We start from the raw sequence: 26,715 nt of genomic DNA, 5'->3' as shown, positions 1-26,715 counted from the left end.
CATCTTCTTGTGTAGTCGCATCCTACAAGACGTCACCGCCGCCGGCCAGGACAGGAGGAAACGTGTATAAGCGTACACGCATCCCGACATTTCATTCTTCAAGTTTCCTACGTTCCAGTAGATTCTTCGTCGAGTGTTCTGTCGCATCGTAAGACTTGAACCAAGTCGAGAGACAATGGCCCTAACCATGCAGAAAAGCCCTCGCAACCCAGACGACTTTCCCACCATTCAGCTCTTCCTCCTTGGTACGTCCGTCCACCACTGCATTCCCTACTGCCACAACCACATTCCTTCACCTGGCATTCCCTGTCTTGCCGCGTTCCAACCATACACATACACACCCACATACACACCCTACACCATCTCTTCTCTCCAGCCACGCATACTAACGCCGCACTCTCAGCGATTGTTCGTCTCGCCGAGCCCATCGCACTCACCTCCATCTTCCCCTACGCCTGGGCCCTCGTCAAGAGATTCGAAATCGGCAACGCTGAAGATGCATCCTTCTACGCCGGCCTCCTCATCTCTTCCTTCTCCCTCGCGGAGGCCCTGATGGGCATGTACTGGGGCGGTCTCTCTGACCGTATCGGAAGAAAACCCGTACTTCTCCTGGGATGCGTCGGCACCATGTTCAGCATGGTCATGGTCGGCTTCGCCTCCAACATCTGGATTGCTCTGGCTGGCAGAGCTATCGGCGGTCTTCTTAACGGCAATATCGGCGTCATCCAGACCATGGTTGGTGAATTGGTCACCAAGCCTGAGCACGAGCGTAAGAGTCCTCTCCCCTGACCACCAAGCCTCGCATTGTGCTAATCTTGTAGCCCGCGCTTTCTCTGTTATGCCCTTCGTGTGGTCCATTGGCACAATCATCGGTCCCTTTATTGGCGGTACCTTTGCCGACCCCCACGACGCCTTTCCCAGCATCTTCCCCGTCGACGGCATGTTCTACCGCTACCCGTACCTTCTGCCCAACCTCGTCTGCGCCGGTCTCCTGCTCGTCAGCATCATCCTGGGTTACTTCCTCCTCGAAGAGACTCACCCCGACATGCAGCCTCGCGTCTTCATGCCTGACGACACATACGCTTCCGAGGAGACTCCTCTGCTGGAGACTTCGGATGCCATGAAGAGACCTGCCGTTGACCTGAGAGATGACAACTACGGAACCGTCCGCGGCCGCAGCGCGCAGACCCCCGCGAAGAAGGTCGACCAGTCCTACAACATCTACACCAAGCCCATCATGTCGCTGATTCTCGCGCTGTGCATCTTCACCTACCACTCAATGACCTACGACCATCTCTTGCCCATCTTCTTTGAAGACGACCGCGCCACTTCCCCGATCACCGTTCTTACCGACGCTTCGAGCCCCTTCTACACCCCTGGCGGCTTGGGTCTCTCGCTCCGCGCAGTGGGCATGATCATGGCAGTAAACGGTGTCATCGCGCTCTTCGTACAGGCAGTCATCTTTCCATTCGCCGCCGAGAAGTTTGGTGTCTACCGACTTTTCATCATCGTCACCGTCCTGCACCCGATCGCCTACGTCATGGTCCCGAGCCTGCTGTTCCTTCCCGAGTCGCTTGTGTACGCCGGCATCTACTTCTGCTTGGCTGTCCGCAACGTCCTTTCCATCATCTTGTACCCTCTGCTCCTCATCTTGATCAAGGAGGTCACTCCCACTCCCAAGGCCCTGGGCAAGGTCAATGGTCTCGCCGCTAGCGCCGCCGCTGGCTTCCGCATGATCGCCCCGCCCGTTGCTGGATGGTTGTACACTTTCGGAAGTAAGGTCGATTGCACGGCTTTGGCATGGTATGGCAGTGCTGTCGTTGCAGTAATTGGTGCTATCCAGTGCTTCTCCGTGAAGCGTGAGCGCAACTTGGATGTGAGCGAGGAGGACGCCCAGCCTTGCTTGCAGAAGAAGGAGTCCCGAGTCAGCATCAGGGAGGTATTCTCGGACGAGGAATGAATGTGTTGTCAGATGAATGCGACGAATATGGTCTGAGCGGGGAGATTTCACGAAACGGAGTTCAAAAAAGATTTTACGACCCAACCAAAGCATGAGAAAGGGCTATAGAAGGGGAGTTTGTTTGCTTTTCTTCGGTCGAAACAGTATGGCGTCACGGATACGGGCTCGAATCTTGGAGTTGGTCTCATCCATGAGTGTCGGATAGACTAGAGACGCTTTTTTGGTTATTGGCGGACATGGAGTTTTGTTGCATTTATTCGGCGTTGGGAGCGGCTATTACTTGGTCATTTACCACAACTAGTTAATCGCTCTAATAGAATTGAAGTCATTCTGATGAACTTGGCACTTCCGCTTGAATGTGAATTGGCTGGGTGATGTTTATAACTCCAAATCAACGGAATATATCATTCAATCACTCGAATTAATCATCAGCTGCGATGAATTGTTCAGAGTAACTTCTTCTGCGCTCAAGTGAGGTTGAAGAGTCAGAATTCTACGAGGTTCGCAGCTCCTCCATGAACTCCAGAATTTGAAAGATCTGCCCAATGAAAATCGCCACCGCAAAGCCGACCACACACACAAACTTCAACTCACCTCCGAATTTTTCGCTCAATCACAGGCTCACAAACAACAAGCGACAAATCTCATATGAGACTCATCAAATTCACACCACAACCTGCAACTCATTCAGCTGAGACGAACCGTTTTTTACACAGCCTCTCAGACAGTTTGCGACTTGACCATTGCCAGGCAAACTCAGAAACAGAAAACACTCAGCAACAATCACACCGCAGAAAAAAAGCGGGGACGCATCCTCACCCGCAACAATGGTCCAGATGGAAGAAATCACAGACCAAATGGCCGACGCCATGATCGCCGAAGTCCAGCGCCGCGACGCGGAGCAAGCGGCGGCAGCACAAGCAGCTGCCGCCTCCATCCCCGGCGCAGCAAAAGGCGCGGCCCTCCCGCCCGGCCACGCCCTGCTAAGCGGCAAAACAGCCGACGAGGTCCTGGCCGACCTGAACAAGTCCCCGCTCTTCATGACCTCGCTCGAGGAGAACGACGACGTCGCGGCGCTGCAGGCGCTCGCGTACGAGGGGACGGCGAGGGAGAATGGAGAAGAGTTCAAGGAGCGCGGGAACGAATGTTTCAAGGCCAAGATGTATGCTGACGCCAAAGAGTTTTATGGTAAAGGGATTGAGATTTTGGCGGTGGAGGAGAAGAGGAGGGCGAAGGGGGAGAAGACGTTTCATACGGAGAAGGCCATGGTTGAGGGCGAGAGCGCAGCAGGGGAGGGAGAAGAAGAAGAAGAAAGAGATATCGAGGTCGAGGACGACGAGGAGGAGATCGCCAAGCAGAGATCCGTCCTGGAGTCGCTGTACGTCAACCGCGCAGCGTGCCACCTCGAGCTCGGCAACTTCAGGTCGTGCTGGACGGACTGCGGCCTCGCGCTGCGGCTGAACCCGAAGAACCTGAAAGCCTACTACCGCTCCGCGCGCGCCCTGCTCAAGGTCGAGCGCGTCGCGGAGGCCGACGACGCGTGCGCGAGGGGCCTGGCGCTGGACGAGGGGAATAAACCGCTGCAGGCCGTGGCGCGGGACATCGTCGAGGCCGCGGAGCGCGCCGACGCCAAGACGAAGAGAGAGCACGAACGTAAGGCGGGGGAGAGGAGACGGGAGATGTTGTTGAGGGCCGCGCTCGCCGCGCGGGGGATCAAGGCGCGGACGACGGAGCAGCCGCCCGAGATGGAGGACGCGCGGATGAGGCTCGTGCCTGACGAGGAGGATCCGGCGAGCAGTCTGAGTTTCCCCGCGGTGCTGCTGTACCCCCTGCAGATGGAGAGCGACTTCATCAAGGCGTGGAACGAGACGGGGTGCGTGGGGGATCATTTGGGGTATATCCTGCCTCTGCCGTGGGATCAGAAGGGGGAGTATGCTAGCCCGGCCGGGGTGGAGTGTTACATGGAGACGGCGGCGGGCGGGCTGGTCAAGGTTGGTAAGAAGGCTTCGCTGCTGAAGATTTTGAGCGGCGGGAGTGTGGAGGTTGTGGATGGGATCGTGAGGGTGTATGTTGTTCCTGTGGCGAGGGCCAAGGGGTGGGTTGAGGAGTTCAAGGTGAAGAAGGCTGCGGAGAAGAGGTAGTCTGGCTTCGGGTTAACTTGACTGCATGATGATTGAATGTTTAGAAGAAAGGCATTTGCTGCGGTTGCGAAGAAGGAATTCTTGATGATCAGACATGCTGACTACTTTGTTAAATGCTTTTGTATTTCACCAAACACCGTACTTAACCCCCGACTTTTCGGAAATGAAGCTGGAGAGCAGAGACAATAGACTTGCCAAGTTGATCTGTTCCATCCGCAAATATTATTTGGGCACCCAAGAAACAGAAATACAAAGTGAGTGCGCGAGCAAAAACATGGAAATCTAGAATACGTTCAAGTCGTTCGAGTCATCCATCACTTCCCTTCCCGTTCTTTGTCCCGTCCTACCCAGTTAGTTCAAGCGGACGTAGCCCGCCGCCGCTTGCTGCGGTGCAAGTCAGAGCTGTCCAAGTCGCTCTGGTAGCCAGACTCCTTACGAGACGCCGTCTTGAGCGTCATGAGGCCCAGAGCAGCATTCTGCTCGGCAATCTCGGCGTCCGACTCTTCTTCTTTCCGCCGCGTGTCGAACTGAACGCTCAGCGTGGGGCTGCTGACGTGGATACTCTCGCCAACGCTGCTGTCACAGCCGCCATCGCCGTCGTCGTGATTGACGGGACGCTTTTGTGACCACGGCGGACGAGGGGCCGGCGTGTGCCTATTGTTCAGGGGCGTGAAGCGGGGGACGGCGCTGAGGTACGGATGAGGTGTATGGGCTGTGCGGTAGATCTCGTCGGCCAAGCGGTACGGCTCTGGACGATTCGCAGCCACCCATCCGGAAGTGGGTGGCTGCGAGTGCCGTGCCGGGGTCTGGTGATATCCGTAGCTGTAGCCGACGCCGTCTGAGCCGTTGCTGGACGCCGAGTCTGGGCACGAGCGAGTGCCGCCCTCTCCGTCGTTATCGCTGTACGGGCTCATCAGACGAGTCGTGTTAAGTCGGAGTCTTCTGTCGTCGCGAAGGGGTCGCATGGGGCGCCGTTCAATGTTGGGCATGTGACCGAGGGTCATAGGCGGGAGAGCGCGGTGATGTACTTTTCGTGACCTGTCGGCATCCTTGATGGCGTCTTCAACGATACGGTGGTCTATCACCATGCGTTGGTACTCTGGCGAGCCTGGCGGGACGCACATGGACGGAAATGAAGGGCCAAAGATGGGGATAAGGGCTCCGGCGATATTGTAGCAGAACGTGGCACATACTGCCTTGGCACATTCGTACGGCATCCAGTACCCTGAAACAGTTAGTTTCCAGAAATCATAGTTGGAAGAGACATTTCAGCCAACCTTGAGCTGCTATTGCGCCTCCCGTGATGCTGTGCGTGATATCCTTGAGTCCAGGGTTCAGGCTCAACATCTTTGCCGGAACAGTCTGTATATGTCAGTAGAGTTCGTATCATAGAGTTACGAAGCCCTACCTTGGAATACTTGCAACACTTGAAAAAGGGAGTCATGCGGACGAGACCGACGTTGTAGTCCCACATGACAGTGAAGTCGTTGTCTTCTCCTGGCACTTTGAACTCATACTTGAAAACTAGACAGCTCGATCAGCAAAGGCAGCCGGAGAATCTCGGCATTGGAATCACGGACCTTCAAAGCTTTCACGCCCCGTCTTCTCGAAGAAGTCCTTCTTCCCGCTGTTGTATGGAATATGGGCACATGACTCCTGGATACGTCCAAATGGCGAGACACGAAAGCGATGGACCTCGCGGCGGGATATGTCGTCCAAATTCTCAAAGGGGTAGTATTTGATGACTCCACGAGGCTTGTACTTGGATACTGGAGACGGATCCTTGGACATCTTGAGCTTTGGAACGACGGGTCGGTCAAGATATGGTGACGGAGCTCTGTCTGAGTAGCAGGTTCCCGGCGAGGACATTGCAGGACTTGGGAGGAACCGAGGGGCAGGAAGCGGCCCTGGAGGCGACGGGTTAAGAAGAGAAGATACGGAAAGCATCTTGCCGGCTGTTTGTCGGTGGAAGATGTCTCGAAGGTGGTGCTATGCTGCGATGCGGACAGAACCTTGGTGAGCCGGCGTAGGCGAACCTGTTCCTAAAAAGAGGGGGGGACGATGGAAGACTTAAGACAAGTCCTGCAGCAATAGCGAGACCAGGTGTAGAGGTAACTGCTAGGCCTTTGGCAGTCGGCAAACACTTAATGTCTTCGTTCTGGGGGTTGGCGACTCAACATCCACGGGCGTGCAGCACGCTGGCAAAGTTTTCCAGGACAAGGGGGTTCGAGATTGTCGCTTTTCTTGGAGACACGGCCAATTCTGCAACGGATCCTGCACTCCAGTACGGGGCTCGGGGCTTCTTCTTGAGTTTCGACGCTCTCGGTGCAGATTTCTTTGTTGCGGTGTCTTGGAATCGACCTCTCAGCATTGAGGTCTCCGTTTGTGACCGGCCACCGCTCTTTCTTTTGCCTTATCGAGGTGAGGCTACAAAGTGATAGATGACTGGTAAGATGGTGGAAGTGGGAGACACGGAGAGTACAGACTGAAGGCGGTCTAATATGTTTCCCTTGGAAGAGAATTCACGAGACCAAGTCTAATGAAGTGAGGTTACTGCTGATGCTTGTGTGGTGGTCGCAAGTTACCGCATGTGTCGTCTCGGCGTTGAAGAACCGGGTAGGCCAAACGGCTCCGGGAAAGCTTCCATGCAGGAGGATCCGCAAGTCCGCCCAACTTGGAGAAAGCTCACAAAAGCAGCCAAGCTGTGAGCCTGTCGTGTGCTAACATGAGAGGTATCCAAGCTACTGAGCCATACTGGGAGGGCCTATTTGGAAGAGGCCAGAGATCGAAGCTAGGCAGGTTTCATCAGATATCACCAGCTCAAACATTTGGTCCGTTGAGAGGCTTCACAGAAGAATGTGGAGCTCATCCGCCAAAACTCTAGAGTCATTGGGGAAGTTTGCAAGCGCAAATACAGCAGACGCTCCCGCAAAGACCAAACAGGTATGGGTCCCGTTTTTTGGAGGCGCACTGGGGTGGGATTTGCAGAGCGGGTTCGCGGATAGGTGCATAGAGTGCCATCTGGCCGTTGACTCTAACAGCTTGTTCAAGATGGTGGAACAAGGCTGGTCATCCTGCAGGTGTTGAAGATCTCAGGGCAACATAAACCTGACTCGGCACGCGCGACCGCGGCCCTGAAGAACAGAGAGTAACCAGAGTACATGCTAAAGACACCCAGTTGCGGTTTGCCATGACTGAAAGCCTTCGCGTTAGCGGTCGATCATGAATACTGGACTATTCCTCTCCGAATGGCACGTAATCCTATGAGCGAGCGTGGATGTTGGCCTCTCGTCAGACCGCCAAAGCCGGATCATCTTCTTTGTGGCCTGGCTATGTGCATATCCGTAGGCAGACCAGTGATTTGCTAAGATAATCCTGGTTTCTTCGAGAGAAGCATGATCCGTATCATGCTTTTGTGTGGCTCCTCTTGAAGGGGGTGGCTGCAGCTGTCACCAGAAAGCTCCTTGTTCCCCCACGAGCTTGTCTGCGTACAAGCACGAAGAAAATGTCCGATGGGAAGCACAAGAGTACGGTCTATCTTGGGTTACTGCCCCTAAGATGGCGTAGCGGGTCCATCGGCTGAAGTCTTCCTTACGACAGTGGTATCGACCAGACGGTGGAGACCTTTATTCGAATAGGTTGTCGGTCAAGCACGATCGGCCTGATGGAATCAGCCCTGGACAGATCCGACTGTCTTGACACCTTTCGCTGGGTTGCTGAAGTGATGCTACGAGTGGCAGTACTCACGAGACCACAGCATGTCGAGAATACGGAGAACGGCATTGGCCATAGTCGAGTCAATGGACCCCCTGCTTAGTGCTTCGTTAATATGGTAAGTAGGCATTGGCTTTCTGCGGCCTACCGCGCACCGCTACTTTCTACAAGCATTCAGTCAGGCGTGGTCGCGGCCCCCAGGCTGGGCAATCTTGCAAACGGACTAAATGATGAGCTGGCCGGGGTCATGGACCCTGAAAGACAGCTCATCTACTTTGCAAGGATAGAAGTAGACTTGGACGACAGCCGCTTTTCGGACCCTTGTTGTAGATTGACGAACTGATATCTAGGCGTTTGTTCAAATGTTTCGCAGCGTTAGGCGATGCCGCAAAGAGAGACGGCAACCCCGCTAGATCCTGACGACAACGAGCTGCCTTGGACCGTGGTTTTTGGTTCCAAATGTTCAGGGGCCCAATAGAGTGCCAAATCCGGCGCTGTTGAGGCTCCTGAGGGAAGTACTGGTAAAGATGCCATCGTGGTTTCAGATGGCCATTCCCTGTCTCGGTGACACCACAGTGAGTGACAGGAGAGGGGTGGCGACGTCGCCATGCGTAGTGCGACTTAAGAATAGCAGCGGTGACGGCCGTGCGCATCGTCTTCGGGATACTTTGCTCTTTTTCCATGCAGAATTCGGGAGTAAGTCGTACACAGCGTGGATGAAAAGCGTGATTGTGTAGCTCGACCGACGGATGAGCAGCTCCGCCTATGCGGCGGCCAAGAGTAAGGCCATCCGTAGTCCATCAGGCCACGGAGTCAGCAAGCAATGTTAGGGAGTGCTGGTCTCGTCGAGATCTCCTTCCGTTTCGAATCTGCAGTGAAGATTTGGTGGTCGAGTTCTCCGGGCTTGAACATGTTGATAACCGTTGTTCCTGATCACCAGAACCCGATTCTAGTCAAGGCTGTACTCTACGTTTCCAAGTAAGAGAAGCTAACATGAGGCCTCAAAATCCATTTGAAACCAATCAGGATGATGAAGGAGTCCGCTAAGCTTAAGTCGCAAGTAGCAAAGGACATAAATGTCTCTGTAATACTGGCCTGAGGAGGTGACGGCGGTCACCTCTCACAGTGCGACCTGATACCTCGTGGTTCTACGGCTCGCCCTCGATGCAAACTCGTCGTGGCCGGCGCTGCACCACTGCTGCGTTGCACGGCGTCGGAAGGAGAATAAATGTGTGGAGAAGGAAGATACCCTTGTGCGATGTCTGATGATATCTCTGAGAAGCTGTGAATTGAGAGGAGGCTGGCAAGGGTCGCTCTAATGTTGAGGTTGATGTAGAACGAGGGGTTGTGTCACACAACAACGGCTCGAGGACACAAGTATAGCATCCAGACAATTACCGTATCAGCGAGTAGGCACCATAGATGCTAGACTGCCTTGAGTAGAGATCTTCTCTTGGCTCATCAAAAAGGAAGCGTCGACATAAGCGACCCGCCTTCCCTAGAAGTCTCGGAGACGGAGAGCGCCTTAGCTAAGCACCCGGGCCCGTCTTCTTCCCCAACGGCCCAAAGACACCAACTTTTTGGTTGCACACCCTCTCTCATCTCCCGAACCATCTCATGAACAGGCCCGTTCATCCAGTTTCGTCGGCCCGAGTTTAATTAACTCTTTTCCCGAAGAGGCTTTCCATTTTCATCATGACCGGCCGTCGACAGACGTTACTCGAGAACCCCACAAAGAGCCTCCTCGACCACATCTAAACCCAAATCACCAAACTTGCTGCGTCGGGCATCGAGCGCCATGATGGTACGGAGTACTGTCCTCAGTGCTCTGCTACAACTTTCGAACGGGATTCGTGCACAGAAGCCCTTGCCATTCCATCATCACCAGCTAAACTCATCGTCAGGGAGAAGTGGTACGAAGCATTGCAGTGGATATTCTACTGGCAGCAACGCAACTCGACATATTGGTCTTACACGTTTGAAAACAAGACACTCGAATGATTTTAGGACTGTCATACAGCTCAGGCATACTTTGGTGAAGATGTTCTGGGTGCAGCAGCGTTGTGTCTCTGCACTTGGCATGGAGGCGCCATAGTCTACGCGTTTCGCCGGATGTGTGTATGGTGTGTCTCACTACCTCTCACTACCTCGGAGGCGGACTGAATTCCACGCACCATCCCTTTATCGTGGCCAACATTCCTCAGAATCCCCTCAAAAAGATGGCAATGTCCTCCGAATGGGGGGATATGTTTGTTCGTTCGCGTCAAGTGTTGCTTTTGACAGCGGCCTTGATTCATTGACAAAATGGGCGCCCTTCCACCCACAATGCAGCCCATGTACGCTTATCACAACCATGCCAGGGCATTACACGCGGTAACGTTTTTGCTTGTCCTTCTTTTCATATTGATTCAGGTTGCAAAAAGTCGACAAGATGCTTACGAAGTCATCGACGTCGATCCTCTTGTGCCGGTGGTCAAGACCAGCCAAAAAGAAACTTCTGTACATGGCAGCGACTACCTGAGAGAATTTGGGGAGCGGCACAGTCTTACACAAAACATATCTTGGTACTCTCAGAGGATCAGGGTCGTACCAGAAGCCCCTCATAGGTTCCCAACGACAAACATCAAGCGCGCGTTTGCCGACAAGGAGTTTCAAAACATTCGTTGGGATGACGAGAGTTTCGATATGTACCCCAAGGGCGATGCAAACGATCTTCCCGTAACCACAAGCATACTACCAGGCGCCGTCGACGCTTCCGATTTGCTGTTCGGCATCTCCACGACTTACAACCGCCTCACAAACGCCAATGACTCCCTCATCATGGACTGGCAGCGGTGGCTCACGAACGGCCATGGCCAATCGAACGGGGCGACTGTCGTCGTGACGCTTTACCGAGCCACCAGTGGAGAGGCGTGGGAAATATACGAGAAGCTGCAAGCGTTCGGCATAGACGCTACAGTGGTGCCACTAGAAAAGAAACGGGACAAACCTTCGAGATATCTTGACTTGGTCACCGTTCTCATGGATGTCAACGAGGCCTTGACCGAGCAGGAACACGGCAAGAAGTACTTTGGCCTCCTGGACGACGACATCTTCCTCCCCACTCCAGGACAGCTCACCCAAAGGCTCTCCAAGTTTGACGCCTCGAGCCCATACTACATCGGGCTTCCCAGCGAGCGGCCAGACTGGTCCGTCGAGAACGACACAGCAGTCACCCACGGCGGCGGTGCCATCTTCCTCACCCCGCCCGGTGCCCTACTCGTCTCTCACCTGCCGTGCCGGCCCGAAGAAGGGTTCACCGGAAACCACACCAAATGGGACAGCATCCTCCACGACTGCGTGACGACCCACACCGACCTCTCCTTCCACGTTCTCCCGAGCTTCTACTCCCCCACAGACGCCCTCTACAACATCCAAGCAGCGACCTACGACCTGGGCGTCTCCCCGCTGACCCTCCGCCACTACAAGTCCCGCCACCGCTTCGATCCCAGCCAGGGCCACGCGGTGACGTCCGTCTGCGGCGAGGCCTGCTTCCTGCAGCGTTTCCGGTTCGCCGACGACTGGGTGCTGGTGAACGGGTACTCGCTCACGCACTACTGCGCCGGGTCCGAGGTCGTGCCCATGGAAACCGATGCGGATCTCCAGGGGGCTATGCAATACGGCCAGGAGGCCGAGATGCCGCTAGGTGAGGGTATCGTGCTGCACGACTCTACGGAGGATAAAGAAGTCGTGACGTGGAGGGGCACGAGGAACGTATGGCTATTGCTGGATTCTGTTGTTGGGGAGAAGGGAGAGGTCTGGCAGGTGTATGTGAAGAGGCGAGGCGGTTCGGGCTTCATGGATGGAGAGGAGGAGGGTGAGGATGGTGATGGCGACCATCTTGATTCTGTGATTGTGCTTATTTGGGAGTCTTGAGCTTTGCGTAGGACGCAAAGAAACAACTGACATTCAACTTCACTTTAGTGATGTGTACTCGATGTGATTCGGCTGTTTAATCTTCTCCGTGAACAATCTCGTGTCCTTCCAGACTCCGCCTACAGATCTACCAACATGAGCTAACTGGCCTGGGTTTTGGAGGCATCGAAGCCAAGACACCATAGGCGCCTCATACGATCATACTGTAAGATGACTCTGGTCCAACCTTGGAGCCCGCCCAGTAGAATAGTACATACGACTCTAGGTCTCGGATGGGCATCAAATTCTATGATATTAAGAATGATTTCTGCCGCTATTTCTTTCTGGTTTGATAGCTCCCTACTTAGGGGCGACATCACCCTTTCATTCTTGAATAAACCCGTTCAACGTGAGCCGCCCCTCAATCAAGACGGGAAACAACAAAGACAAAACGAAACCAAACCCAGATCTCCAACCGCTCTCAAACAAACCTCAGATACCCTTCCCAGTTCACCAAACCCCGTTCACCTCCTCCACGTCTCCCCCGTAACCTCGAAAAACACCTCCCCATCCCCCTCCCCCTTCCCAGGCTTCACAACCCCCGCCCACCCAAACCTCTTCTCAACCAACCCCCTCATCGGCACATTCCTCTCGCTCATCGTAGCGCTCACCCTCTCGAGCTGCAGCCCGCCCTCGGCGACCCTCCTAAACCCCCACTCGACGGCCAACCGCACCGCCTCGGCCGCGAACCCCCGGCCCCGATACCCCGGATTAATCATGACGCCCACGTCGCCGACTCTGATCCTCCGCCCGTCCTCTTCCTGCTCGTTGATGCCGCCGTACCCACCGAACCCGATGACCGTTCCCTCCTCCCCCCGCTCCTCCTTTCCCCCCGACGATTCCGTGTCCCCGCTACCATCACCAACATGAACGATGACTAAATTCACCCTCCCCGGCCCGCTCACGACCTTGCCGCTCGCCTCGTCGACGACGCTCGGCACGGAAGCGCTCTCCCTCATCCTCGCAATCACAATCTTGGCCACCTCGGGGGAGATAGCCGAGGCGTGCGGGTCGTACTTTGTATTTTCCGGGTCCGAGAGCACGGCCGAGACGGCGGCGAAATCCGATTCCTCCAGGGTGCGGAGGAGGAGCGGGTGGGTCGGCGAGCGGAGGGTCGTGGGGAGGTGGGATGCTTGTGTCGGCGCCATGGTTGACGAAGATTTTGGGAGGAGATTTGTGTGAGAGGTTTTTTTTGGTGGGTAGGTGGGTTGTCTTGCTTTGTTTGAGCTGGTGTTGATGGTGGTTGCGATATTTGCTTTGGGTTTGGTGTTGAGATGAACTGACGTTCAAGTTGGAACGGATTGAGTTTCTGGGGGTTGAAATGTATGAGCGCAACTGTAATTCGTCAAGAACGAGACTTGAATCAGGACAAACAAGACGAATGGGATGAAAAGCTATCAGCGTCTTTTCAACTCTCGAATCGCCGTCCTACAGAGCCCTCTTAAATCCTCAACTTCAATGCCCCTCACCCCTCGAACCTCCAACCCCTCTCAATATCAACAATCCGATACTCCAAGCCCCCTGCCCATCGCGATCCTCTCAACCGAATCCTAAATGTGCTGACGGCCGTCAGAATACAGGACAAAGACCCTCCCACACTCGCTTTCCATGGAACGTCGCAATCGGCAGCGGCTCCAACAGCACCCGTCAGCCAATACGAGAGTAGCGCCAGCCGCAAAGATCAATCCACCCGAATTTGGCCTCACTGTTCATTCCAACCCCAAAATCGCCTAGCTTAACCTATCCCAGCAAGGGGCAGGCTGACTCATTTTCCTTCATGGCAATGTCAATCTCGCATACAGTTCTCCGACTTACTTGCGCCCACAACGGAAGGATTCAGATGCCGCCCCCAGTCCGTTTCGAGAAGGTCGGTGATGTCCCGGCACGGACAGCAACGAGTTGGGTTTCGACGAGGGGGCATCAAACGGTTTGGAGCCACGATGACGGATTTGATCTTCGTAGTGTACGACGCTTACGCGCGGGAATAAGAGTCACTGGTTTCTCTATTTGGATCCTGTGACTCAGTGTTCATTTCAGATTGTATTCATCAGCACGAATCGAGGCAGGCGTAAACCAAGACCCAAAGTGGTCTTTGCATCAAATTTCGCAACGCAGCATCTCTCTATGACGTGCTTCTAAATGCGTGAATGAGTATCCCTAGGGCTTGAATCAACCCCGGCCAATGGCAAAACTCCATCTCTTGCATCTTAATCCAAAAACTATGCCATCCCTATACCTGCTTGCCATGCCGAAAAATGCATCAAAGAATTTCCATAAAGTCGTTTCGTTTCGTGTCGCCAAAAGGGATCACCACTTGTCGGGGCCGAAATGCCCTCCCTCAGGCACTGTGTTATACGAGCACGCTTGCCAGTCGCAGCCCTGCTTGTACACTTCTGTACCCCACCATTTGAAGCCCTTCATGTGCCCGGGGTAGACGAAGCCAAAGAACACCACGACGATGCCGAACGCCAGACTCGAGTCCAACGCCGCGCTCATAGTCATAGTGTACTTTGCCCACCACGCGCTCTTTCTCCTCTTGACCAGGTAGTTGAACACATAGCATACCACCGCCCATACCGAGAAGTTGAGCCCCGTCGCTGGTGGGATCCACGCCATGGACCCGAAGACGACCGGTAGATTGATCTTTCGGAGAATGCTGTGCCTGTTTTTGCGCGCGTAGAGCCACAGGGGAATCGGCGCGATGGCTCCAATCAGGAAGCACCACACAAGTCCGCGGTACGTTGCGTTCGGTCCGAAGAACTCGCCCGGTCCAACCACACCCCAGAGAATGGAGCCATTGAAGTGCACACGCGCGATCGGGCATGTGAAGCCATTAACAGCCTCTGGCGTACAAATACCCTTGACATTGGCAAACATCCAATTGAGAACGCCAATCTGGGTCAGGGACGACACGATCGTGGCCACCATTTGCACCGAAAACATAATGCGGGGCGGAATCTTCATATAATGGCCGAGCTTGAGATCAGAGGCAAACTTGATGCCTTGAGCTGACGAGATGTAGCCATAGGTGACAAACACCATGTTTGCGATTGGGCGGCCAGGGAACACGGCGCCGCAGATGAGCTGGCAGATGAGGTAGATGCTGCTGTGCTGATTGGTCACTGCCATGATGATGCCATTAGGAATGAAGAATATGGCGCAGATCCCCAGTGACATGAGCAAGCCGTACCACGGGAGGTGGATGGGGTAACTATACTGTTAGCCTATAATCGATTCAATTTGTGAGGTGAGTCTTACTATTCGACGACAAAAATGCCCACTGCCAGCATCGAGACGAACGTTGCTAGATACCAGGAAAGGGGAGCATCCTTGTACCGCTTCATCAGCCGGCAGTGAACATCTTCTCGGAACATCATGCCCTCGAGGTTGGATGAAGATCTTGAGAGACCTCCGTGACTGCTGAATGATCGCTGGGGTCTGATGTGCTCAGAGCTGCCCGAGACAGGCTGGTAAACCGCCTGGCCTTCATTGCGAGCTTCCGCCATGGCCGTTTTCCACGTATTCCACATATCCTTGCCATGCCAGCAAACCGTGTGCGTCAGCAGCGCCGCCAGGGCAGCGAACTGAACACCATAGCTGAGCACATAGGTGATGGGCAGGAACACTCGACTGTACTTGCTGTATGCATCTCTGTCGAAGAGGAACTCGGATGTCAGGATCTTGCTCACATCGTAGACCTTGCCCTTGTTGTCGAATACCGCAGAAGACAAAATTGGCATATACGATGAGTAGAACACATTGGCGTAGTAGGCGATAGGCGCAATGAGCCACATGACGATGACGAGACCGCCAATGACGTTCATCGCAGCCCAGAAAGGGACCAAAAGGGGAGATCCAATATACGTGACCTGAGCCCAGTCGAAGGTCAGGGGGAACAGTCCCAGGCCAGAAACAGTGCCAAATAGGTTGGCAACCACCACGTTTTTCGGCGCAAACCACGTAATGACGTTGAAGTAGCTGAGACAAGGCATCAGGAGGCCGGGAAGGAAGTAAAAGACGAAACCGCCGAACCAAACGAGGTAGAAAAACTTCCACCTCGAGATCCTCCAGCCGTCCGCGATCCTGTTCTCTTCCTTGTGGAGAGTCCCGAACATGGCCGCAGACATCAAGGTTCCGGGCCAAATCATACCGCTGGGTCGAACCAGAAATCGACGCGTAAGGCCGGCAAAAGCGTAGCCGAGGATTTGAGTCGACAGGATCAGGAGAATTTGATAGGTGATTGTGGCTTCCTGGTGGTAAAACCTAGACTGCTCGACAATGACGTCGGTAGCAAAAGCGAAGCCGAACGAGACGTTGCTGCTCACGTAGACGCAAGTATGCTCCTTTTCGTTCCACCGACCTTGCGCAAGCCATCTGCGAAATCGGGTCACGGATCGTTTCGCTGGCGGCCGGTTCACGGCATCAGTCTGGAGAACACCATCCAGAAATTCCTCCGCAGGATCGCTGTGATATTTGAGGAGGTAGTCCCACATGAGACCAAGTGGGTGGACAAGCAACAAGGCAATGACGGGCGTAATAGCAACACTGGGGTATCGTAGCGAGAAGAACAAGTTGGTAGAGGAACCAAGCACTGAAAACAAAAACGACAGCGTCCACATTCTCGGAGTGTTGATGGACAGAGTGATATTATCCGTTGGTGGCACCGAGGCGCGGACGACTTCGTGAGGCGAATTATCAGCCGGATCCTCGTCGGGTTCGCTGCCTGTGTAGTCATCGTAGTCCACCTCGTCCTCGGCCGCGTCTGATTTTGCATCCTCGAGCATGTTTGTCGTCACCGGAGCTTGGGTTACACCAAAGCGCCCCTCCAGCCCGGTTGTAAGGGCGGCAGCATCCAACTCCTCGGACAGACGAGAGCTCTCCCTTCTCGAGGCAGTGGAGAACCTCGAGGAAGCTGACCTGGTGGTGTCGGATACATATCGCATTGGATGTGCGTTTCCCGTCCTTGAATCACTCCCGGTAGGTGATACATTGCGGCTGGGATCTTGGGATACGGCGCCGTATGAAGGGGCGTCGTCGCGCGAAGAGTGCAAGAGAGAAGGTTTCGAAGGCATTGTGCCGTCGTCTAGATGCGGGACGGGAGACTGAGGGATCGGTTCGATCGTATCGTCACCATGTTCGCCGGCGCTGGAAGCGTGGGAAAGGGTAGAGGGTCGGCTTCGCAAAGTGGAAGGGCGAGATCGAGGGTGGCGTGCCGTGTTATATGGGTCAGAGGCGGCGGTTTGTACGGATGACGAGGTAGTCGAAGGATTCGCAACATCAGCTTCAGCAGCGGCAGTGCTGTCGTTCGTGGGACCGTCTGCAGGTGTAAGAAGAGGCAGAGGTTCTAGAGCCAAAGCAACCGTATCGGCGTCGGGGTCGGGAGGGAAAGGTGCCTTTGGCTTGCTTTTGTGGCCGGATGCCCTTCTTTGGCTCATGGCTCCTCACCAGTCGAGTGCCAGTGGCAGTAGCCCGGACAGGCAAGAAGAAGCAACGAGTGACGGGTCAGAAACAGAGACGACAGGGAAGCGCGAGTAGTGTGAGTGGACTGTGGACCATGGACCTTGACCGTGGGCTCTGGATGGAGGGATGGAGGGGGGCACCGCGGCGGACTGGTCTGGAGGGAGTGGGCGTGGGTGTGGGAATGGTAGCTTGGTGGGGGTGGCTATCGTCGGGGGTGTGGACGATAGAGGGAAAGAGACTGAGAATGAGAGAAACTAGAGACTGAGAAGTGTACTCCGTACGGATAGTCTGTTTGTGTGCTGATTCAATGTGTGATGTGGCCCAGCTGCGTTAACGGAACGGCACGGAACCTTGACTGGCCAAAGTTGGCACAACTCGGACGATTGAACGGAAGCCTAGACGTTGACCGCAAGTAGAGGTCCTATTCCTGTGAACTGGCCTACCCTGCCCTGCCTTGATGCTGCTCCCTCTCCCTTTCGTGAGCTGAGGCGTGGCACCGGGTTTTGTTTGGCAGTATTGGGCCGCTTGTCTCGGTTGGTAGACGGGGGAAAGGCTCTTGGTGGCCAAGAAAAGGAACACTAGCGGGTTTAGAGTGGAATCAGATCGGTGGGAACCCCAAGAAGCTGGAGCGGCAAGTTGCAACTACTGCGCTGGTAGGGAACCACACCGGTGTCGAATTGTTGACCGGCGGCGGTTTCGCGGACGTCTAGGGATGACGGACGTTGTGTGAATGGGCTGAAAAGATGATGCAACGTAAGAGGTGCAGATGGGATTTCGCTGGCACAGGTTGAAAGCGAGAGAAAAAACGAGTTACGGATTGGTGGACGAATGACAGTTGTCCGTGGGGGTTTAGCCTTGCCCAGAAAGGCCAGTGACCCGGGCGCAGCTCCAAGTTCCTCCAAGTTCCTCCAACCCATGGCCCTAATCCTGGCTGTTGGGTCCATGCTTGGGAGGCCTGGAGCCTGGAGGTGAGGATGCCAGTCAGTGCTCGGATGCGATGCTTGTCAAGGACTCAAGGGGCCTAGGATGAGGGATGAGGGATCAAGGGTGCCGCCTGTGCCTGGTATCCGAATCTTGTGCGTCTGTGTGTTTGCGGAGGGATTCCCGTCACTCTCCTCTCTGTTTGTGCCCTTCTGGGACCGTGCTGTACGAAATGGAGCAACATTCCTGACTCGACTCAGCAGTCGGTGGTGTTTTGACCGTGAATAACTATGATCCAAGGTGCTGTTGGAAGGGGAAGGGAAGCATAGCAGGAAGCTTGGTAGAGCAGGAGGCATGCAATTTCTTTCTCCACGGCCAAGTCTGCGGCCAGCCTACCTCATCCCATTCCAGGTTCATGCTGCGTATGCCGCCCGCCGGCTGTCAATGTCGTGTACAATATCAACAACCTTGCGGTGTGTTCAGCACAGCGGATTGTGAGAAATGATGGTCATTACAAATGCAAAGACGGTGAATGGTCCCCTGAGAGCCGGGCTTGTGTGCAACTAGAGCAAGGCACAGCAGAAGTTCCTCTAGACCCCGGTCTCATTGGAAGAGCTGTAACGGTAAGGGTGTGCTGCTGCCGCCTTAGCGATGGGTAAGATGGGCTTTCCAAGGGGGAATTGTCGATTTGCGGCGATCCCAGGCTGCCGCGACTTGCAGCTTGCCTCGCACTGCAGGCTGCAGGACGACGATCCAACGAGCAGCCTGGTCCAACGACACGGCATGCAGGCAGACTGGGCAGCCCCAGAGGAGAGGTTCGGAGGCCGCAGGACGAGGTGCAGGCGTCGCAGACACGGCACGTAAGCTGAATGGGCAGTATGTATGAGGGTCGAGCCAAGACCCGATCAGAGTTGGGATTGTCGAAGCTATCGACGGCTCGGGCGGGAAGCGAAGCCCATGTCCTTGGTCCCTTGGTCTATCAGGATCGGTACGGATACGCCTCTCCCATTACTAATTAGTAGCTCGTGGGTCTCTGGCGGGTAGAATGGGGGCATCAGGCGGACATGGCGGGATGACACCACTCTAACGAGCCGATTCGCATCTGCCATGGCATGCCGCATGGCCTATCCAGAAGAGAGCATGGTACAGAGTATTTGGGCCTATTGGCGTTTGGCTAATAAGCCGATGCAAAGTAGTCGTTCCGGGCAGCCCTGTCAAATGATGGAACCCCCAGAGGCCGTGCGCAACAAGGGGACTGCGGCGTCAGCAGCGGGTAATAAACCATAAGCAAAAGTTGGAGTTGACATACTATAGGTAGTGTACTACGTATGTACGAAGTAGTGACGGACAAACATTGGACAAACGTGAGGAGGCTGAGCTTCCCGTCTGCGGCGACCGGCTGCTGGAAAAGGGCAAGATGAGGCGCCTCCCGTTTGAGCCCGAACAAAAAATGTGCAACGCTTCCCGAAGGATAAAAAAATGACAAAGACAAAAGAGGAGTCCGGATGGTTACGGAGCTCAGAATAGCAAGATCAGATTAGATAAGCGTTTAGTCCCTCGCTACTTACTGTATTACCTAAGGTAAGGGTACCTTAAGGTGAGGTGAGGAAGGTGAGTGTTTGGCAGTCGCATTCTCATGCCGGTCCGCGCCTTCCATTGGGTGGGCAGATCAAACACAAACAGCAAGAGCCGTGCCAAGACCCCTCCATGCCTTCCTTTTGCTGCTCAATCTGCTGCTTATGTTGCTTCAGTCCAAGGCACCGGCAGGCACGACATCAGATCGACCGAGCTGCAGTTGCCAGTCAAGTTACCATCCCGAACCTGCCGTCTTCCTGTATGGTGGCCGTGCCTGCCTGCCTGCCCGGACCTGAGTAAAGCGCCGATATACGGAACCAGAAAGTTCCACTCGCCGACCTCGAAACTTCAGACTTTCACAGCCGGGTGTGTTCGCAAACTCTCGGTCAACATCCATCGCCTTAGTTCTCTATACCTTCTCGTCTATCTAAAGGACCTACCACCACTGGACCGACTGACGACGGTTCAGTTGCCCAACGAGTACCCTGCATTAGACGGTCATCCTTACATCCAGTCCACGTACAAATGGCCATCCCTCCTCAACTGCATGGGAGCCCGAAGCCAACAAGCGCCAACGCACTTTACGATCCGCCTACAACCCAAGGAACCGGACGCCAAAAACGCTGCGGGCTTGGCCGGTGGTCACACGTCCGCCGCCAAACCACGACATGTGCACAAGAACGAGATCCGCCCCCACTGCGCATGACGATGCCACTTGCTGCACGCATAAACCCTATTTCGCAACTCCGAGTTATTTCTCTCCATCGACCATGGATGAGACAGCCTGCCATTCTCAGCCTCTTTCACATCGTGGCTCTTGTTGGCATTCAGGGTCACTGCCCTGTCCCCGTGCAAATCCGTTGTTTGGTAACTTCCAAGGCAGAGAGTGTCACTCAAAATAAAAATGCCCATCACTTGCAAGTCGCGCATGCGCTTAGAGCGGGTATCCAATCTGTTGGCCAAATCTGTCATCGCAATGCCGACGAGTCAAACCTTGAACCCTGTCCGCACTTCCTCTCGCGTTTGTTTCTTTACTTTTTTTTTTCTCTCCCTCGCCGCCCACAGCTGTCGGCCGGACCAACAGCAACCCTACCCTTACCGGCTTACACACCGATCCGGCCCGGCGGTGACTGGTCGGTGGTCTCAAACCACCTCCATCGTGGAACTTACCCAACCACGCAAGTCAGCCTCCGTGGTGCATCAAGACCAGAATCACGATCCCGATGAATGCAATCCACCCTCCCGGCTCCATGTCACATCCGCACCTTGAACGCTCACGTGGTCAACTCGATGTGCCAGGCTTTTGCATGTTGTTGGTTTGAGTTAGTACGGTCTATAGCGACGATGCCACACTTTTGTCGCCACCCAGCCTCACTTCTCGCATCACGACGCCTCATACTTTACTCTCACCGCTCAGCACATGACATATGCTGTCATCGCCTGCACGACATTTGCACCCTAGCAACGACTCCCATGGCAGCTGTGCAAGGATGCTGACGTTCTTGTATGCTTTGATACGCTTACTCTCATGGCAGGACGCAATAACTTTATTGTATCCGTACACCCCGTCTCCCCGTGGACTGCGCTCGATTCGAGAGTTCGAGATCACAAGCTGGTCCTCCGGGCTCCATGTGGCTGGTTCACGTCGTTGCCCTCCGAGTTTTGGTGGCTGGGCTCCTGCGGGGCCGTTCACCGTTGACAGCACTTCACGGTGGATCCGGAGCAAGTCCCGTCTTTTCGGCGGGGCGGTGAGATTTTGTTTGGTAATGCACGTCTCCGGATTGGGCAATCCAAATACCAAAGTGCGAGGATTATTGTTGCAAGACGTCATCGGCTGTAGGTAGGTCCATTCCGATATGGCCAATGAGTGAGGTTGGAGAACGTGTGAATCGTGATTCGCTGTGCAATCCAACATGTATGTACATGGCACTGGCAAGGTACGTTTGGCGAATCGACTTTGATGTAATCTTCCCTTGAAGAGAATGAAACAACTCTCAGCAGACCTCACGTCCTAAATCTCACAAGACGCTGCTCGGTCACAGTAATAAGACAACTCTGATGTGCTGAGGCTCTTCAGGGCTCTGCGTTCCCCCTTTCCCACACAAGCCGCCATGTCAGGTTCGGCTCAATTGGAAGAGGTGGAAAGAGATTAGTTTTCAGGGAATCTGTGATAAGCCTCATCTCGTGTTTCTCATAAACACACATTTCGATACATGAATGACACTGAGGCTATTTTCGCATCGAGGGCGTAACTTGGCAAGAAATCGTCACACAAGCAAAAGGAGGATTGGACAAGCAATTGCAGTCTCTTGTATTCATATTCCCGTAATCGATTGGTCACCTCTTCTAGCCATGCACCAGAGTGGCAGACCTCGGCACGTTAAACGTCTTCTTGTAGTAAGAACTACCTCAGAGCGAGCGGAAGTGAGAAGCCCAGTGAAGCCACCAAGTCGTGGTTGCTCTAGTGACTTCATCGCACTCGTAAACGAAGCAAAGTAAGCAAAACCCCAGACCAGACTTCGATCCCTTTGCGTTTGTCGGTGGTGTTGAATCCCTATCCCCCAGAACAGCCGTCATCAACCAGTAATGACGAGAAAGAAAAAATCGACCTATGCCTCAGCCCGCAGGTGTTGAACGTGCCAGCCAGGCCTCGTCACACGTGTTCAACACCTGCCCCTTAGACCTCGGTTCGGATCTTCTTTCCCAACATTGTCAGGGCAGCGACGATGACTGGGATCACGCTGACCATCTCACCCAAGCCCGCATATGCGGGAGGAATCTTGAAGTGGACAGGCTCGAACGCGCCTCCGGCAAGCAAGATGGCGAGCACGTTGTACACGGCCGACCAGACAAAGTTGAACACCATGCGGTGGAAGCTGGCGCGGCTGACCTCAAGCACGAAGGGGATACCCTCGAGGCCTGCAAGGAGAACTACATCTGCAGCTCCGCGGGTGACATCGCTGGCTGAAGCTGCGCTGCCAAGTTGAACGCCTACATCAGCCTGGGTGACTGCCACCGCATCGTTGGTTCCGTCGCCGACAAACATGACGATCTTGCCCTCTGACATTAACGAGGCAACATAGTCACGCTTCTGCGACGGGGTGCGCCGAGACGCCACATTGTGGATGCTAACTTGGGCGGCGACAGATTCAACGGCCTGAGTTTGGTCACCAGAAACCAAGTGAACGGCAATGTTTTGACGTGTGAGCTGAGCGACGACTTTTTTTGCTTCCGAACGAAGACGTGTGCGCAATCCAAATATGGCAATAGGGATAGAGCCACTGGTGATGACGAGGATCGTCATGTTCGACTCTTGGAAACGGATGACGGAAGGCAGAGCATTGGCGTCAGTCCACGAGGGGTTTCCGGCGCAGACTTTGTGGCCATTGTAGCTTGCTTCAACACCTGCGCCAGGGATGACTCGAGGATCGGTAACCTTGACCTCGCGGGTTGCCCGTGAGGCAAGGTATTTCGCCAGGGCCGTAGACACGGGGTGGTTGTTGCCTGCCACAAGGGCTTTGGTGATGGCACGAGCCTCGTCATGGTCGGCAAGCAGAATCTGTTCCTCGAGAACGTCAAGATCGCCCTCAGTTATGGTCCCAGTCTTGTCGAATACGACATCGCTAACCTTTCGAGCCCTCTCGGTGCACTCGGCTGATTTGATGATGACACCTCCTCTGGCGGCAATGCCACCGGCCACAACCAAGACCATAGGCACCGCAAGGCCGAGTGCGCAAGGACAAGAGACAGCGAGGACAGCAATAGCGTAGGTGATGGCAGTGGAGATCGACTTCCCAGTCGGTTCGCCATGAACTCTGACACCGATGACGGTCCGGACAACAAGGACAACAATGGCAACGGCCGTGACGACAGGCACGAACCACCCTGCGACACGATCTGCAATGTCCTGGATCCTTGGTTTGGAATTTGCTGCTTCCTCGACTAGTTCGGCAATGTCGGTAACGGTGTTCTTTCCAGGGAGACGAGTAAGTTGGGCGATCAGAGTGCCGGATCCGTTGATGGTGCCTGCGATCACAGTGTCACGCGATGTTTTGAAGACCGGGACGCTCTCACCAGTCAGCATAGACTCGTCGACCTCACTCGATCCAGTGACCACAAGGCCGTCTGTAGGGACAACCGAGTGCGGGAGAACTTTGAACTTGTCGCCGTACTGGAGGAGGCGGGCGTCGATTTGAACATCCTTCCCATCTTCAATAACAACTGCAGTTGACGTCTGTAGCGAACGCAGGGACACGGCAGCAACGGCACGAATGCGTGCGTAAGCAGCAGTCAAGCGGCCGAGAAGCACAAGTGTAATCAGGAGGGTGCTCGTTTCGAAGAACTCGCGGGGATCGAGTGGCCGGTCAGCCATATGAAATCCAAATCCTACAACCGAGTAGACATATGCAGCCGTGATGCTGATGACAACCAGCATGTCCATCTCAACAGCGCCGCTGTGCACGAGAGATGATATGGCTGGTTTGTAAAAGTCTGGCACGGCTATGAGCTGAACGAAAGTCGCCAAGACAATCGAAATAATCGAGCGTGTCTTGGGTTCAAGCTTCTCGCCCCAGGCGAGAACAACGACGGGAATGGTGAGAGTCGCCGCGGCGGCCGTCTTGATCAGTTGATCATACATCCTCTTTCTTCCACTTGCGACGGACGGGTCATCGCGAGGGGGAGCTAGTCCAGTCGAGTGCGGTCCTATTTTGTTGAAAAGCGTTCGAGCTCCAATAACAGCTGGGTCATAGGTGACTCTTGCAGTTCTTTTGTCAATCAAGCACACTTCGCTTATACCAACGATCGCCAGGTCAGTCAGCGCCTTAGCAGACGGGCCCGAGGCAAGAATGTCCAGCGTCTGATCATCGCTCGACATTCGAGTGCAATGGAAGCCCGTCGCCCGTTCGGTGTTGCGGATGATGTCGTCGGCCTTTCCTGCAGAACCGTCAAGAGTGAACTCGGCGTTGCCCATGACAAAGTTGACTCGTACACCAGACACTCCAGGTATCCCTTTGAGGGTTCGTTCAAGTTTGTTCCCGCATCCAGAACAGGTCATGCCGTCGACAACGAGGGCAACGTGCTCGGATCCAGCATCCTTCTCGATATCCTTGTCCATGTTGCCATCAATGGCAAGGTTTCCTTTCTCGTAAGCGGATCCAGGAGCTTCAACGTCGTGGCCGCTGCAGCAGTCGGACTGATCATCGCGAATAGGCTTGATGGCCATGTCATGGTCGTGAACGGCTTGCGATTTATTGCCACGTCGCTTAATCCCGTGATGATGATGATGCTTGTGTTGGCCATGAGCATGCGCGGTCGTGTGCGCCTCGGCAGGTTCGCGGCGCTTCTTCCCGGCGGAAGACTTCACAGGAGCGGCTGCGGCTGTGACGGCGGGCTTTTGCTCGCTGCAGCAGGCGGTTGGAAGACCGCGATCAAGAATGCTGCGGCAAATGCAACGGGCCGATTCGAGATAGGCGCTGTACTGCTCGAAAGCCTTGGAGAGATGGGTGCTGCAAGCAGAGGCCGGATGGCGACCGTCCTTGTCATGGGAATGCTCGTGGGCACCTACTTCTGTGAGCTGTAAGCACACTTGACGATGACCAGGATTTGATAGCATACCATCGTGGGCTGTGTCGTCTTCGCAGGATTTCTCGCACTCGACGGCGGCAGCAGCAACGATACACTTCTCTGTCGTACGGTGTTAGACAATGTACACATGACATCACGGGGAATTTCTCGTACCATCGCAGTGCTCTTCCTTGGAGGTGCAGCACTCGAGCTTGATAGAGCGACAGGTCGAATCGTCTTCAGAATCGCAGAAAGTTTCGGCATCGCAGTTCACATCCAGGCAGTTCACATCCAAAGCATCGTCGCATGCTCCATCGCCAGCACAGCAGTCGTCAAGCCTGGGATTATCTTCATGTTCGTGCCCATGGTCACTACCGTTTGCAGGACCCGCGCATCCATGGTCCTTGGTAGGCTCGTCGGAGCAGCATCCCGCACCCATCGTGTTCAAATAAGGCTGCTTTATTCGATAAGTCTGTCGATAAGGAGGAGGGTCATGTGAGGAGAGTAAGAAGAATGTTGAAGATGTTTGGGAGAGGAGTAAAATGCTGCCTCGAAAAAGTGTCCTATTAGACGTCTAAAACGGGAGAGCTCCAACGCAGCTGGGGTTTTACCGGGGTTACATGCAAGAGGAAGGCGTGGTGACTTCGGCAGTGGGCATTCCCGGATCGAACGACCCCATGTCGGAAGTTACCATCGCAAACACCATTCGTCCATTTCCTGCTTGGTGACCCTTTGCTGACTTTTGTCGTTTCTGAGTGTCCCGAATATGTGATTTTTACGTGATGAACATGCCAAGCTCGGGAACACGTCTTTTGAGATGGCCATCAGCAATACCCACCTCAAGCAGCGCAGTAGCATAAATCATTGCATTTCGACTGAAAAGAATCTGGCTGAAGGTTTTATCTTCGGCTAAAGACCGGACGAGTTAAGATGGACGGACGTGAGAGATGGTGCTCAAGATCTGACTTCAGATGACGCTTCGTCGGAGCATTCGAGAGAAAAAAGACATGGGAGAAAGCAATGTGCACGGAGCTCCAATAATACAGTCTCAAGAAAACGACATTGAACTAATTACTCTGAGTCTAATTGTTTGCAGCCAGAGCTTTTGGTCGCCTATAGGTCGTTTGATCGCCTCGGCTCGGGCTCCTCAAAAGGGCACTTGAAATCCATTGCGTCTCAACAACAATTCCGTGCGATCGTACGTATAAGCAGGTATACTACTTATCGAACCACCGCAGTGACTTCTAGAGTAGCCTCTCACGTAGCCTTGAGGGAGGCGGTTTTGACACCATCAGAAACGTCTCATCATTCCAATAATTCCCCGAGCCCTGCCCGATCCTATGCTGCCGTACCGTAGGCGCCACTAGCATCATTATATATCCAGAAAACAAACAAAGTCCGCCTCCAACCCCGTCTAGTCCATAA

General features: G+C 54.4%; 9 protein-coding genes across 9 annotated transcripts; 4 read left to right on the top strand and 5 right to left on the bottom strand.

Annotated features, from left to right (window-relative positions):
• Nucleotides 1-175: 175 nt before the first annotated feature.
• CLUP02_17568 (major facilitator superfamily transporter) lies at nucleotides 176-1,960 on the top strand (the record flags this gene model as incomplete). The annotated part of the gene is made up of 3 exons (XM_049296476.1): nucleotides 176-245; nucleotides 404-769; nucleotides 822-1,960. The coding sequence occupies 3 exons, from the start codon at nucleotides 176-178 to the stop codon at nucleotides 1,958-1,960; spliced, it is 1,575 nt and encodes a 524-aa protein (XP_049137700.1).
• An 827-nt stretch (nucleotides 1,961-2,787) lies between these two features.
• On the top strand, nucleotides 2,788-4,101 carry CLUP02_17567 (uncharacterized protein; the record flags this gene model as incomplete). The annotated part of the gene is made up of 1 exon (XM_049296475.1): nucleotides 2,788-4,101. The coding sequence occupies one exon, from the start codon at nucleotides 2,788-2,790 to the stop codon at nucleotides 4,099-4,101; it is 1,314 nt and encodes a 437-aa protein (XP_049137699.1).
• Nucleotides 4,102-4,457: 356 nt separating this feature from the next.
• On the bottom strand, nucleotides 4,458-6,472 carry CLUP02_17566 (APSES transcription factor Xbp1; the record flags this gene model as incomplete). The annotated part of the gene is made up of 5 exons (XM_049296474.1): nucleotides 4,458-5,326; nucleotides 5,379-5,463; nucleotides 5,510-5,625; nucleotides 5,682-6,090; nucleotides 6,299-6,472. The coding sequence occupies 5 exons, from the start codon at nucleotides 6,470-6,472 to the stop codon at nucleotides 4,458-4,460; spliced, it is 1,653 nt and encodes a 550-aa protein (XP_049137698.1).
• A 3,647-nt stretch (nucleotides 6,473-10,119) lies between these two features.
• CLUP02_17565 (uncharacterized protein) lies at nucleotides 10,120-11,730 on the top strand (the record flags this gene model as incomplete). Its single annotated transcript, XM_049296473.1, has 1 exon — nucleotides 10,120-11,730. One exon carries the CDS (start codon nucleotides 10,120-10,122, stop codon nucleotides 11,728-11,730), a length of 1,611 nt encoding a protein of 536 aa, XP_049137697.1.
• Nucleotides 11,731-12,233: 503 nt separating this feature from the next.
• CLUP02_17564 (acetyltransferase) lies at nucleotides 12,234-12,917 on the bottom strand (the record flags this gene model as incomplete). The annotated part of the gene is made up of 1 exon (XM_049296472.1): nucleotides 12,234-12,917. The coding sequence occupies one exon, from the start codon at nucleotides 12,915-12,917 to the stop codon at nucleotides 12,234-12,236; it is 684 nt and encodes a 227-aa protein (XP_049137696.1).
• A 1,159-nt stretch (nucleotides 12,918-14,076) lies between these two features.
• CLUP02_17563 (OPT oligopeptide transporter) lies at nucleotides 14,077-17,204 on the bottom strand (the record flags this gene model as incomplete). The annotated part of the gene is made up of 2 exons (XM_049296471.1): nucleotides 14,077-14,980; nucleotides 15,028-17,204. 2 exons carry the CDS (start codon nucleotides 17,202-17,204, stop codon nucleotides 14,077-14,079), a joined length of 3,081 nt encoding a protein of 1,026 aa, XP_049137695.1.
• A 1,046-nt stretch (nucleotides 17,205-18,250) lies between these two features.
• Nucleotides 18,251-18,394, bottom strand: CLUP02_17562 (uncharacterized protein; the record flags this gene model as incomplete). Its single annotated transcript, XM_049296470.1, has 1 exon — nucleotides 18,251-18,394. The coding sequence occupies one exon, from the start codon at nucleotides 18,392-18,394 to the stop codon at nucleotides 18,251-18,253; it is 144 nt and encodes a 47-aa protein (XP_049137694.1).
• Nucleotides 18,395-19,786: 1,392 nt separating this feature from the next.
• Nucleotides 19,787-20,431, top strand: CLUP02_17561 (uncharacterized protein; the record flags this gene model as incomplete). The annotated part of the gene is made up of 1 exon (XM_049296469.1): nucleotides 19,787-20,431. One exon carries the CDS (start codon nucleotides 19,787-19,789, stop codon nucleotides 20,429-20,431), a length of 645 nt encoding a protein of 214 aa, XP_049137693.1.
• Nucleotides 20,432-22,402: 1,971 nt separating this feature from the next.
• CLUP02_17560 (copper-transporting P-type ATPase) lies at nucleotides 22,403-25,729 on the bottom strand (the record flags this gene model as incomplete). The annotated part of the gene is made up of 2 exons (XM_049296468.1): nucleotides 22,403-25,410; nucleotides 25,465-25,729. The coding sequence occupies 2 exons, from the start codon at nucleotides 25,727-25,729 to the stop codon at nucleotides 22,403-22,405; spliced, it is 3,273 nt and encodes a 1,090-aa protein (XP_049137692.1).
• Nucleotides 25,730-26,715: the final 986 nt, after the last annotated feature.

The sequence above is a fragment of the Colletotrichum lupini genome, chromosome 10 (assembly GCF_023278565.1).
Source record: "Colletotrichum lupini chromosome 10, complete sequence".
NCBI lineage: Eukaryota > Fungi > Ascomycota > Sordariomycetes > Glomerellales > Glomerellaceae > Colletotrichum > Colletotrichum lupini.
Note: the sequence above shows the minus strand (reverse complement) of the source record. Positions and strands in the feature narration are given on the sequence as shown.